At 32.8% G+C, this 12,390-nt stretch overlaps 1 protein-coding gene across 2 annotated transcripts; it reads left to right on the top strand.

The window, feature by feature from the left end:
* Positions 1-7,602: 7,602 nt before the first annotated feature.
* LOC133831559 (DNA-(apurinic or apyrimidinic site) endonuclease, chloroplastic) lies at positions 7,603-12,178 on the top strand. Of its 2 annotated transcripts, none has more exons than XM_062261919.1 (12): positions 7,603-7,785; positions 7,922-8,106; positions 8,228-8,328; positions 8,499-8,575; positions 8,675-8,881; positions 8,965-9,284; positions 9,379-9,486; positions 9,887-10,024; positions 10,122-10,169; positions 10,913-10,993; positions 11,380-11,539; positions 11,843-12,178. In XM_062261919.1, the coding sequence occupies exons 1-12, from the start codon at positions 7,737-7,739 to the stop codon at positions 11,962-11,964; spliced, it is 1,596 nt and encodes a 531-aa protein (XP_062117903.1). In that variant the 5' UTR covers positions 7,603-7,736; the 3' UTR covers positions 11,965-12,178. The 2 variants fall into 2 exon arrangements, with proteins under 2 accessions (XP_062117903.1, XP_062117902.1); XM_062261918.1 differs by having other exon boundaries at positions 7,605-7,785; positions 7,919-8,106.
* The last annotated feature ends 212 nt before the right edge of the window (positions 12,179-12,390 follow it).

The raw sequence follows: 12,390 nt of genomic DNA, 5'->3' as shown, positions 1-12,390 counted from the left end.
AGCAATACCCGGCTGACGCGTGTCCATTTTCAAGAGTGTGACGGTACGGTCTCCCAGAGGAAGTAGTTCAAAAGTTTCCTTCTCTTAGGATTCGAACAAATACTTTTGAGGGGGCAAGATGTTATACCCAGATTTCGAGCTATAGTAAATATGACCTCGAAAGCTGAGTTTGCAATAAATGGTCTCGTGAGGGTTAGGGTATGCTCTAGGATTGTAAATCGAGCCTACAAAGTACGATACACGACCTCGAGTATCGTGACCTCGAAATGATCTTGATCTCGAAAGGTAGTTCTGAGAGCACCCTCATCTTCAGGAACAACTTCGGAGCAGGGGTCTTGAGCTCGACGTACTATCTCGAAAGCCACGTTAGCTCGGGAGATGTCACTGGCTCGGGCAATGATGGGAAACTTGGGAGGCAAGAGCCTTAGAGATACGTGATTGCCGCTTTGAATATCAACAAGTATTATAAACATGAGATGTAATCCTTATTTATTAATGTAAATCCCCAAGAATCGTGGGATATTATTTAATCAGTTATGCGTTTCCTGGTCTTCAGGGACGTTTCCTTTTTTATCTGATTATAGGCATTTAAAGCCATTTATTTTATTCACAAAAGAGTAACTACCCAAAATATGTGGGATAGTATTCTGCATCCTTCTCTATAAATAGAGAAGCCATGCACCATTGTAAATGACCGAAATTCTGATCCTTGAGAGAAAACTCTGGAGAATTCATACTAAAGAATTTTACAGAGATAATCTTGAGATTAATAGCAGAGACTCGTGGACTAGGCAGATTTAACTGCTGAACCACGTAAAAAATCGTGTGTTTGATTTGTTTGTTCCGTTTGGCCATTGTCATTTATTGTTTTTGTGCTCTTCTTTTATCTGTTAACGAAAAACGGCGTCAACAATATATATATTTTAAATTGTAACTAACATTTACGAAAATATTTTATAGTTAAGAGATCATAACCAAAATATACATAAAAATATTATAATTTTCCATATTGTTACAATATTGTACCAAAAAATTACAAGAACCTTCATATTTATGCTATATAACTTAAAAATATAAATTTAAGATATTCATTATTTCTAAAAATACTTTATTAAATATATATGTATATATATAATGGTGAAATACAATATTTTTTTAAACAAGTTTTACATTTTTATAACAACAATTTACAAAACTAATTTCACAACCAAAAAATTTATTTTTGTAACTATCATTTACATAAATATTTATAAATTGATTTAACATGATTGTTACAAAGATTTATAAATTTAAGTTTAATTTCAATTAATTCGATATTAACTTGTATAAATATTTATTTATTTTGAGTAATTGTATAAATATTTATTTTAATATTAATAAATATATTCATTTTAAATAAAAATAAATCAATCTACTTTATTGAAGGTAGTATTATTATATTATTTGGTACACCTGAATTCTCATTAAGAATGGAGACAAAAAAGCAACAAAAAAAAATTAAAAAGAGATCAGTGAGAGAGAATAATTTTTACATATATTATATTTTATAGTCAAAGCGTATGGATATAAATACATAAATATAATTTAATTGAAATTATGCATCAACCACACAGAGAAAAAAAGAGCCAACATATATACGGTGGGGGGAGATCCGTATTTTTGTAATTAATGTAATATACTGTATAAAACGATTTTTTTTTAAAATTACAGCGGGACATGTAATTTTTCCAAAAAAAAATTAGACACAATAGAAGAAATAAAAATAAAAAATCAGTCATTTAAAAAAATCAATTTAAGAGTTGATCCCACCATAACTGAAAGAATCAAACACACAGTTGAGTTCTTGATATTGAAAAGATTAAAACTCAGACATGGAAAGAGTTCAAACATTCTTTAAATTATCGAATCTCATTTAATCAATATGTACTTTTTATTTATATAAACATTACTTTTATAATCTACCAATTTATGTAACTATTAGTTTCAAAATAGTATAAATAAATTTAACAATTAGTTCTGTAACCCAATAAAAAGATTATTAGTTTTGTACCTATCACTATATATTAGTAGATACTTTCTACACTACCATCACCGTATTTTTTTTTTGTAAATATTCTCTATTACCGTCAATACTATGTATGAAATTATAAGTAATATATAGTTTTTTTTAAAGGATTTATACTTTTTTGGCCCTGAATTTTTTCTCATTACCTGTTTAGACTCTGTGTTTTGATAAATTACTTTTTTGATCCTATGTTTTGTAAAATGGTTAAAATAAAATCTTAAACCCGATTTTGGTCAATGTTTTCTCAACTAAAATCACAAATAATTTACCAAACTAACAATTCAAAACAAAAATAAAATCATTCTGTTTAAAAATTGTGTTGTTATATTCAATTTTTTCTTCATCAAAATTGAGTTTAGGGTTCTATTTTAACAATTTTACAAAATATAGGATCTAAAAAGTAATTTGTCAAAACACATGATCCAAACAGGTAATGAGACAAAACATAAGGTCCAAAAAGGTATAAACCCTTTTTTAAAAGGAAAATTTACACAAACCGACAAAACTGTCACATTTATTACAAAAATACTGTGAGGGAGGACTTTTATCTATTTTACTATCTGGGGTTTACTTATATATACTTTGGTAAGTTTTTATATTACAATAAGATGGTTTATATTATAATTGAAACCCACATAGGTTTGTAGTCATTTTTTTTCAATATCTCTCTTTAGTCACATCATTCTCTCTTTTCAATAACTTTATTCTTTCTCTACTATTAGACACTTCTAATTTATTGTTTCCCAAACCACTTCTTTCAACTTTACCCTCTCTACTATTATTTTTTTTCCCTAAAAACTTGTGCAGCTTTATTAGTTGCACTACATATTTGGTCATTATATTTTTTTATTGTTTTTTAATTTGTTTGGGTTGCTTTTCAATAAAAGAAAAAAGAATGTCAGTGGAATCATTTTTTTAATTTTTTTTTATATATATTTTTTTCAATACTTATTCATAAAAGTCGGATGTAGATCTTTTTTGTCATTCTTGCATTAAAAATGGCAAAAGTTTACATTTTTATCTCTTTCTTTCTTTTATTGAACCTCCAAAAGTTCATAAATGTCCATGTATATATCATCTCTCATGAAAACTTGTTGATTTAAAAAATAAATCATAAACACGAATAGGCTTAAAGGAAACACAAGAGCTAATGTGAGCAAAACTAATTTCTTATTTTCTCATCTGTTGTTGGACTGATGTTGCGTTGTTTATGTATAATTGTTGTGTGATTTCTTATTTTCTTTTCTGTTGTTGAATTGTTATTGTTCTAGTGTTACTTATGTTGATTTGGGTATTATGACTCAATGAATTTTTCTCTAGATCTTTAATGGTTATGTTAATCTATAGTAGTTTATAAGTTGTTTTGTTGATGCTTTCATCTTTTGATTTATTTTTGTTATTGTTGTTGCATTTTGATTTTATTTATTTTGTTATTTTTTTAGTTTCCCTATTGTTTTCGTGTTGATCTCTTGCTGATGATTCCTTTTATGTTTTTGTTTTGTTGGTTAAGTCTTGTTTTAGGATTTATGTTGGGTTTTTTGATCATTTATCTAACATTTGCAACATAAACTCTCTCTCTCCATCTCTTTCTTTCGTTATTTTTTCTTCTTATTCTTCTTCAAATTTTCATAGCAACAACACCATCATCATTAGAGATCGTTGTTGACTTGATGTTGATTTTGTGTTGTCTACTTGTCTGTGCATGTTGTATGCTAGGATCATTGACAACAACGTCAACACAACATGCCAACAACCCAAAAGCAACATTGTTTTAGATTTTGCTGTTGTTGCTGTCAGATCTAGATCGCCGATAGCTATGGTGTTTAGACGTTGTTTTTTTCTCAGATTGAGATCGGGTTGTAGTTGTGATTTTTTTTTCTTCAGATCGAGATCAGTTGTCTTTGTGGTGTTGCTTTTTAGATCTAGATCATTTGTAGTTGAGGTGTTGTTTCATAACGAAATGTTTTGTAGTTTTGTTGTTGTTTCAGGTTGAGTTTGGCTATTGTTTGAAATCAAAATCGTCGTGGGTCACCCGAGAGAGGTCTGGTCTGTGGTTTTTTTTTGTTTGAGGTTGAATTTGGATGTTGTGCCACCTGAGAGAGGACGAGTTACAACCTGTGAGAGAGAGAGAAAGAGCAAGTGGTATTTCTATAATTTTGAAGTTTTGTTCCGTACAAATGTAAAAAGTTTTGTGCTATAGTAAAAATGATATTTTTTTATTACTTATTGTTTATTTCAGAAGGGAAATTTGAGAAATTATGCATTAAATGGGGTCCTATAACAAAATTATTCCAGCCACTCTATTCATGTCATATTGGTCCTATTGTTTCTTTTAGTTTCCAAAATACCCCTGTCATTTGTTTCCCACAATTTCTCTGTTCTCTCGGTCTCTCTCTATTCTCTCTCTCACTTTCTTAGTCCCGGAAAAAAACCCACATCTAATTTGATTTGTCAGAACCCAAGAAAATTGGAGAAGCATTGTCTTCCACGACCACGACCAAGACCAAGCATCTGTGGCTCGGATATTGTCGGAGTTGACGATCGGAGAAGGCAAAGGAGAAGAATGTCGAGCAAACAGGAGGAAACAACCCCAAAGAAAGTGAAGGTGAGGGATTTCCTTTTCAATTTGCAATACGTGTATGTGTCTGGTTTTTTTGTTAATTTTTATTCATAGGATAGATCAAGGCTGGGGAATGAAGAAATCTGGGTTTTTTTTCGAGATTTTTATGCACCTCGATAATATATGTTAGATTATGGATTTGATTGTGCCTTGATATGACTCAATGATATTTTAGGCATATAACTGATTTTAGCATCTATCTCGATAAGACTCGATAGGACTCGTGATATTAGACTTATGGCTGATTTTAGCATCTGCCTCGATAGGAATCGATAGAACTCGATGATATTAGACTTATGGCTGATTTTAGCATCTACCTCGATAGAACTCGATGATATTAGACTTATGGCTGATTTTAGCATCTACCTCGATAGGACTCGATGATATTAGGCATATGACTGATTTTAGCACCTGTCTCGATAGGACTCGATAGTTACTAGATTGTTTAACATTTTTTTTTTTGTTTTTTTCTTCAAATGCAATATCATCGAGTCATATCGAGTCCTATCGAGGCAGATGCTAAATCAATCATATGCCAAATATCATCGAGTCCTATCGAGACAGATGTCAAAATTCAGCCATAAGTCTAATATCATTGAGTCTTATCGAGGCAGATGCTAAAATCAGCCATAAGTCTAATATCATCGAGTCCTATCGAGGTAGATGCTAAAATCAGCTTTGATCTATCTTATGAATAAAAATCAACAAAAAAAAAACCAGGCACATACACATATTGCAAATTAAAAAAGAAATATCTCACCTTCACTTTCTTTGGGGTTCTCCTTTGCCTTCTCCGATCGTCAACTCCGACAATATCCGAGCCACAAATGCTTGGTCTTGGTCGTGGTCGTGGTCGTGGTCGTGGAAGACAATGCTTCTCCAATTTGCTTGGGTTCTGACGGATTAAATTGAGTTTGAGGGTTTTTTTCTTTTGGGACTAAGAAAGTGAGAGAGAGAATAAAGAGAGACCGAGAGAACAGAGAGACTGTGTGAAACAAATGCCAGGAGTATTTTGGGAACTAAGGGAAACAATAGGACCAATATAACATGAATAGAGTGGCTAGAATAATTTTGTTATAGGACCCCATTTAATGCATCATTTCTCAAATTTCCCTTTCAGAAAAAATCCCTTTTTAAAATTTGCTCTCTAATAATTCATTATAACTTTTGAAAAATTCTAGAGTGCACTCCATGTCTTTAGGAGCACCGATGCACTCTTTTTTTGTTTTTGGTACTGGAATAATTTTCGGCAAATTTTTTTTTTATAATCGCGTACATTGTAGTTATTTAGAACATCCTGCAAATGTTTAGGAAATTCCAAATAATTTACAATATTGAAAATATAGTTCAAACATGTTATCTTCCACGCATATAAGAAAAAACAATCACGCATGCAATTAACTATTTGAACATTGTCTTCTGCACTGTAAACTATTCGGAATTTCCCGAAAATTTACAGGATGTTTTAAATAATTATAATATACATAGTCATAAAAAAACTCACCGAAAATCATCCTGGTATCAAAAAATAGGAGTGGGTGCACCGATATGCCTATTTATAGGGGTGCACCCTAGACGTATCCTTTTTTTATGTGGGATATTGTAAAGCTAAACATTTTTTTTTTAATACTTGGGGATTAGGACCTGCACAACACAGCCAATACATTGCACAAAGAACAAAAACAAAGAAAAACAAGTAATAAAGGCAATTAATCAAACACAAAGTAATCAAAAGTAAAACACAAAAGAAAGAACTCCAAGGAATACTTAGTTCGGATACAACTAGTATAGTTGATCATACATCCAAGGCTATGCAACAATGCTTAAGTCAAATCCACTATATCAGAAAAAATTACACCTTCCAAGCTCTCAAGATTACAACAACACTCATCCAACTTCTCTTGAAACACTCTCACACTTGAATATTACAATGCAGTTCTTGCTCTTAGCTAAAACTCTCATAAATTGAATAGCCTAAGTTGATCAGGTCTAAAACTATATATATGGACGATATATAAGAACTAAAGAGTCTAACAGAAACTAACATCAACTAACAACAATCTATTATTCTGTTATGAACTACTGGTGTCCACGCAGATGCAAATAGAATCTACACAGTTGCAACTGAAACTATAAACTATTGTGAATTGTCATTTGAGTAATATTTTGATTGGTAGAGAAAAGAAGTCGCAATCTTCACATATTTGTATATATATATATATGGTGGTGTTGTTGTTGTCTTCTCTCTAATGTTGTATCAAGGATCAACAGCTAGTATTGCAGATTAAGATTATATATATAGAGAGTGACTACAACACATCCATTTTTTTGCAACACCGATGTATCATTTTTCTATTTCGGCACCTGAATAGTTATAATCTCAATTTTTTTTATATGATAGTGTACATTATAGCTATCTAGAACATCCTACAAATTTTCAAGAAATTCTGAATAAATTATAGTACCGAAACATGATCTAAACTCTCTGTTGCACGCGCGCCTGTTGTTTTATGTAAGCGTGTAAAATTTTACCGTTTGAACTATGTTTTCGGCTTCGTAAACTATTCAGAATTTCTTGAAAATTTGCAGGATATTCGAAATACCTACCATGTACACCGTCATATAAAAAAATTAGGATTATATCTATCTAGGTGTCAAAATAGGAAAAAAATGCACCGGTATTATAAAAAAAAATACATTATAATCATTCCATGTATATATAGTAAATAAAATTGGGTATCATCGACATATGTTTATGCTGCAATGTATAGACATTATTAATTGATTGCAGAATTTAATGATATAGATATATTTTTTTTATATTATCCTTAACAAGCTTTGTCAAAAAATATTTCTAAATTCTTCATAACAAGCCAGCCTAAGAGAATTCATGGGCCTCGAAAGCCCAAGCCTTGACTATTGGGACGTACGTTGTCTTGTGAAGTCCATCATTCGCATGGGAACCTTGTCTTCCTCCTCAACTTCTATGGCTGTTTTCTCTTCCCAAGCCATGCTGATGCTGACACTCAAACAATTCCCTACTCTTCTCCCATGAACCAAATTCAAGCTCTGCAATTTGGGTTCAAGAATTTCCTCAAAGGTTTTGCTTCTTTCTTCTCTACTTGTTTCCACATTTGCTTATATGCCTCATTTTCATTTTAATGGCGGAGGCACACTGTGTTGTTATTTATAAACATTTTTTTATAACGTAATTTATGGATATTATTCTACAGTAGTTCCTTGGATTTTGAGACCTGGGCCACTGGTTTCTTTGAGATTAAGTGCGAGTTCAATGAGTTCTAAACGAACCATTTCGAGTTCTTCAAAACCCATTTCGGCAATGGCTGAAGAGAAGACTGAGGGTAAAAGATTGAAGGCTTTAGTGGATAGTACACCAGATTGTGTGAAGCCTGTTCTCAAGGTTGGAACTTGGAACCATCCATAACCTGAGTAGATTTTGTAAAGTTTTAGTCTTTGATAACCATTTTCTGTTTCTTTTGGTTTGGTATTGTGAAGTTTATTTATTAATGTTTGGCTCACAGGAAAATGGGATGGAGAGCGTTTCAGTTGGAATTGCAAGTTTTAAGGATAACCCTGAAACAATAGAGAAAATGACTGTTCAGGAGCTTAGAACAACATTGAGGTAAAATATAATCATACCCTCCTAGAAAAGATACATTTTTTCTTGTGTTTGATATATTATTTTATTTTTGTTATATGTAAAGAGTGGTATTACCCTAGTTTGTATAGTTTTAAAAATAGAAAATTGCTTTGGAGTTCTTGATCTTACTGTAAATGGTCTTGAAATATCAGGAGCAATGGGCTTTCTGCTAAAGGTCGTAAATCTGAGCTCGTATCTGCCTTGAAGTTGTTTGTGGAGAAGATAAATGGTATAAAGTTTCATACTGTCTTACATGATATTTTGTACTGCATATAATATTCTCTTTGTTCCCTGCAATCTCTAAGTTGAAATTCCCTTGGATGTTTAGGTGAAAGTTCTCAGAAAGAAGAAGAGGCTGAATGTTTACATGAAGAAAACCAGGTTCAAAATGTTAGTATTGTTTCAGAGGTCCACGAACTTAGAAAAAGTAATAGAGCTTCAAAACAATCAGGAGTTGAGGCCAATGCTGTCCAGTTTGATCTTATAGCTGTTACAACAAAGCAGAACTCTTCAGTCGAATCTGTTGAGGTTTCAGGTGCTGATCAATTGTAGTAGTTTTTTTTGGAACTAATGTTTCTCAGATTTGTTTGTGCTTTATTTATTATGTTGTCTTGCTAGGTGGAAAGCTCTCTAAGAAAAAGAGAACTATGTCTTCAGAAACTATTTCTGCTAAAGCTGATCGCAAAGACGAAACGTCCATGATGCAAAATGAGCCATGGACAATGCTTGCACACAAGAAGCCTCAGAAAGATTGGATTCCCTATAATCCTAGAACCATGAGGCCTCCTTTTATTTCTAGCGATACGAAGTCTGTGAAGCTTCTGTCTTGGAATGTCAACGGATTAAGAGCATTGTTAAAGTTAGATGGGTTTTCAGCACTGGAACTTGCTCAAAGGGAGGATTTTGATATATTATGCTTGCAGGAGACCAAACTACAGGCACTTTTTCTGATGTATTAAATTTTCTAATATCTAGTCTATACCTGTAACTCTCTTTAATTTTTTTTTGAAATTCATACACCATTGGGAGCAGGAAAAGGATGTTGAAAAGATTGCTTGTTTGATAGACGGTTATCATAATAGCTTCTGGACGTGTAGTACTTCAAAGCTTGGTTATTCTGGAGCTGCGATTATTTCCCGGGTATTCTTATCTTACTATGTGATTGCACTTGTATTCACACATTTTCTTTGACTGAAGTGTACTGCAACCAGCCTGACTTGTTAATTGATAAAGTACCATGGCTGATATATGGCTGCAATAATGTTTAGTTTTTGGTCAGCTTAAAGTTGTTGAGATTATCATTACATCCATTCTTTTTTTGTCATAGCACAAAGTGGAGCCATTTCTCTTTCTTATACAATATAATCCCATTTTTAAACATACTTCTATAGATGATAGCTGGTTTGGTGATAACTATGAATAGCATTCTAGTTGGCTTAAATACCACTGCCATTGGATAGGAATTTGGATCATTCTGTAGTTTGACATGTTTTTCAAGAATAATACAGTTTGGCTAGTTTTTTAACCACTTACATTGCAGATAAAGCCACTTTCTGTCAAATATGGGCTTGGTATGGAAGATCATGATAGCGAGGGCCGATTAGTGACAGCTGAATTTGATTCATTTTATCTAGTTTGTGGATATGTTCCTAATTCTGGAGATGGCTTGAAAAGACTGGTAATTGATGGCAAACTAGTTGCTTGTTGTAGTTAGATTATGTCATTTTGGAATTCCCTCTCCTTTCTTTTGACTAATAACTTTGTTTAAATTTTAGTCATACAGGACCACAGAATGGGATCCATCCCTCAGCAATTACATAAAAGTATGTATTTTCTCTTGTCCTCGCAATTTTTACAAAAACACCCTTAAGTCTATTATTTTACAAAAATAAGGTTGGTTTCTGACATTCGACGTAGTACAACTTAATGAAAACTTTAAAATTGTTCTAGCTTGGTTACAAATTTGGTTTCTCGCCTTGTGAAAATGACCCTAACACGTGCTTAAAATTTAACAAATGGCCCCAATTTTTAAAGGTTGAAATATCTTACTATTTCGTCTTAAAATTTTAAGAAAAAATATCATTTGGATGGTCTCCTCTGAGCCAGCTTAGGAACTAGTCTGTAGAGTTTTAAAAATAGTTTCTTATCCTTTTTCTAGCTAGGGTTCTTAACACACATATCAAATTCTCTACTCTGTAAGATATTCCAAAGTAATTTCCAGCTTTCATAGTCATGCTTTAGCAATATAAACCATCATCTAATCAATCACCAAGCCTTAACTTTATCGTGCAATCGCTAAACTAAGGTTGTGGGATGTAGCTACTATTTCTATTTGTTGGGTGGTCTGGTTAGAGTTGAACAAAGGCTTTTTTAAGACATTGGGGACTAGGAAATCTATGGGATAAAGTTATATTTTTGGTAGTTATTTGGTTACACACAATGTGACTAGCTTACAGGATTCTTTAGGACTGATCACAAAAGCACAGCCACCCAGAGTACTTAAAATACAGATGTAATTTTACTTTAGTGGAGACTATGCTTATGACTCTTTTCTTTCTTGATACAGGAGCTGGAAAAGTCTAAGCCTGTAATTTTAACTGGTGATCTGAACTGTGCTCATCAAGAAATAGACATATATAATCCTGCAGTAAGTGTGATATGTCTTGTAACTCCTTTCATTATCATCTGGTAGATAATTTAACCTTGGGAAGTGTACAAGCTAAGAAATTCGAAAACTTATTAAATAAAGTTAATGACTTTCTGGTCTCCAGAGAAAAAAAAAGTATTTTGTATCTAAATTTGCATTTTCAGTGGCTCTGTTTCATGAATTATCTCCATTTGTTCTTGCATTTATCTGTATTTGTAATTGTAATTAATTACAGATATGTCCTATGCAAAAGTTATTTTTACTTGATTTTTAAATACTTTTCTCGAGCACTCGGAGGGAGAGACATTGGGAATGTTTAAAGGGGTAAAGTAAGCTGTTAATATGATTTGAATCTTTTCTTTTTTCTTCTTGATGCAATTCATTAGGGAAATAAAAGAAGTGCTGGCTTTACGATCGAAGAAAGGCAATCATTTGAGACAAACTTTTTATCTAAAGGCTTTGTGGATACCTTCAGAAGACAACACCCTGGTGTTGTCGGCTATACTTACTGGGGTTTTAGGCACGGCGGACGCAAAACTAACAAAGGTACTTCCCGCCCTTGTTTCTAAAACGGATCCTCACTCTTTCACGGTCAATTGCAATACATAAATGTATGGTTTGCTTGTAGGCATGTTTACGTGAATTTGGATAGAATCAGATCAGTGATCCATTCTGAAGCATAGTGTTTTAGTAGCATTGTGTTAATCAGTAGTTTCTCAAGATACTTAACTAGTGTTATTATCACATTCGTTTTCCTCGGCACGACAAATGATTCAATTTGTCACCATCTGAACTCGTCTTTTGATTTGATTCTTCGATTCTATCGCTTATTTGGGTAAATTGAAACAGGGTGGCGACTTGACTACTTCCTCGTCTCAGAATCCATAGCTGACCAGGTTCACGATTCGTACATTCTCCCTGACGTGCATGGTAGTGATCATTGTCCCATTGGTCTTGTTCTAAAGTTGTAGCATGGAAAAGCATCAACACTGATACTCGAAATTACGATTCCCTTTTTTGGGTGATAATTAGGATATCTTCAGGGCCAAACCTCCTTATTTCCTGGATGTTTTGTTGTGTATCACCTTGAGAAACTTTCTCAGCTGTGAAAACTGAAAAAGGCAAGCACTTTACAGGGTCCCTTTTTGTAGATTTAACTTAGCCAAAAGCATATTGCCTTTGTTATTCTCTTAGCTGTCCTTAGTTCTAAACACTTTCAGATCTCCACTAGTACAAATTTAAAACAGACTATCACGTAAGAAGAAATTGTTAGTAACACATTTTCGACTTCACTGTGATATTTGAACTACCAACGACATAAAATTACTATGCAAATGTATTAACTGAAGTACTATAGTGCTTGATCAGTTCTTTCCATTTAGTGTATTTTGAGGTGA

This window comes from Humulus lupulus, chromosome 4, assembly GCF_963169125.1.
Source record: "Humulus lupulus chromosome 4, drHumLupu1.1, whole genome shotgun sequence".
Lineage (NCBI taxonomy): Eukaryota > Viridiplantae > Streptophyta > Magnoliopsida > Rosales > Cannabaceae > Humulus > Humulus lupulus.
This window is presented reverse-complemented; position numbering and strand designations above follow the sequence as displayed.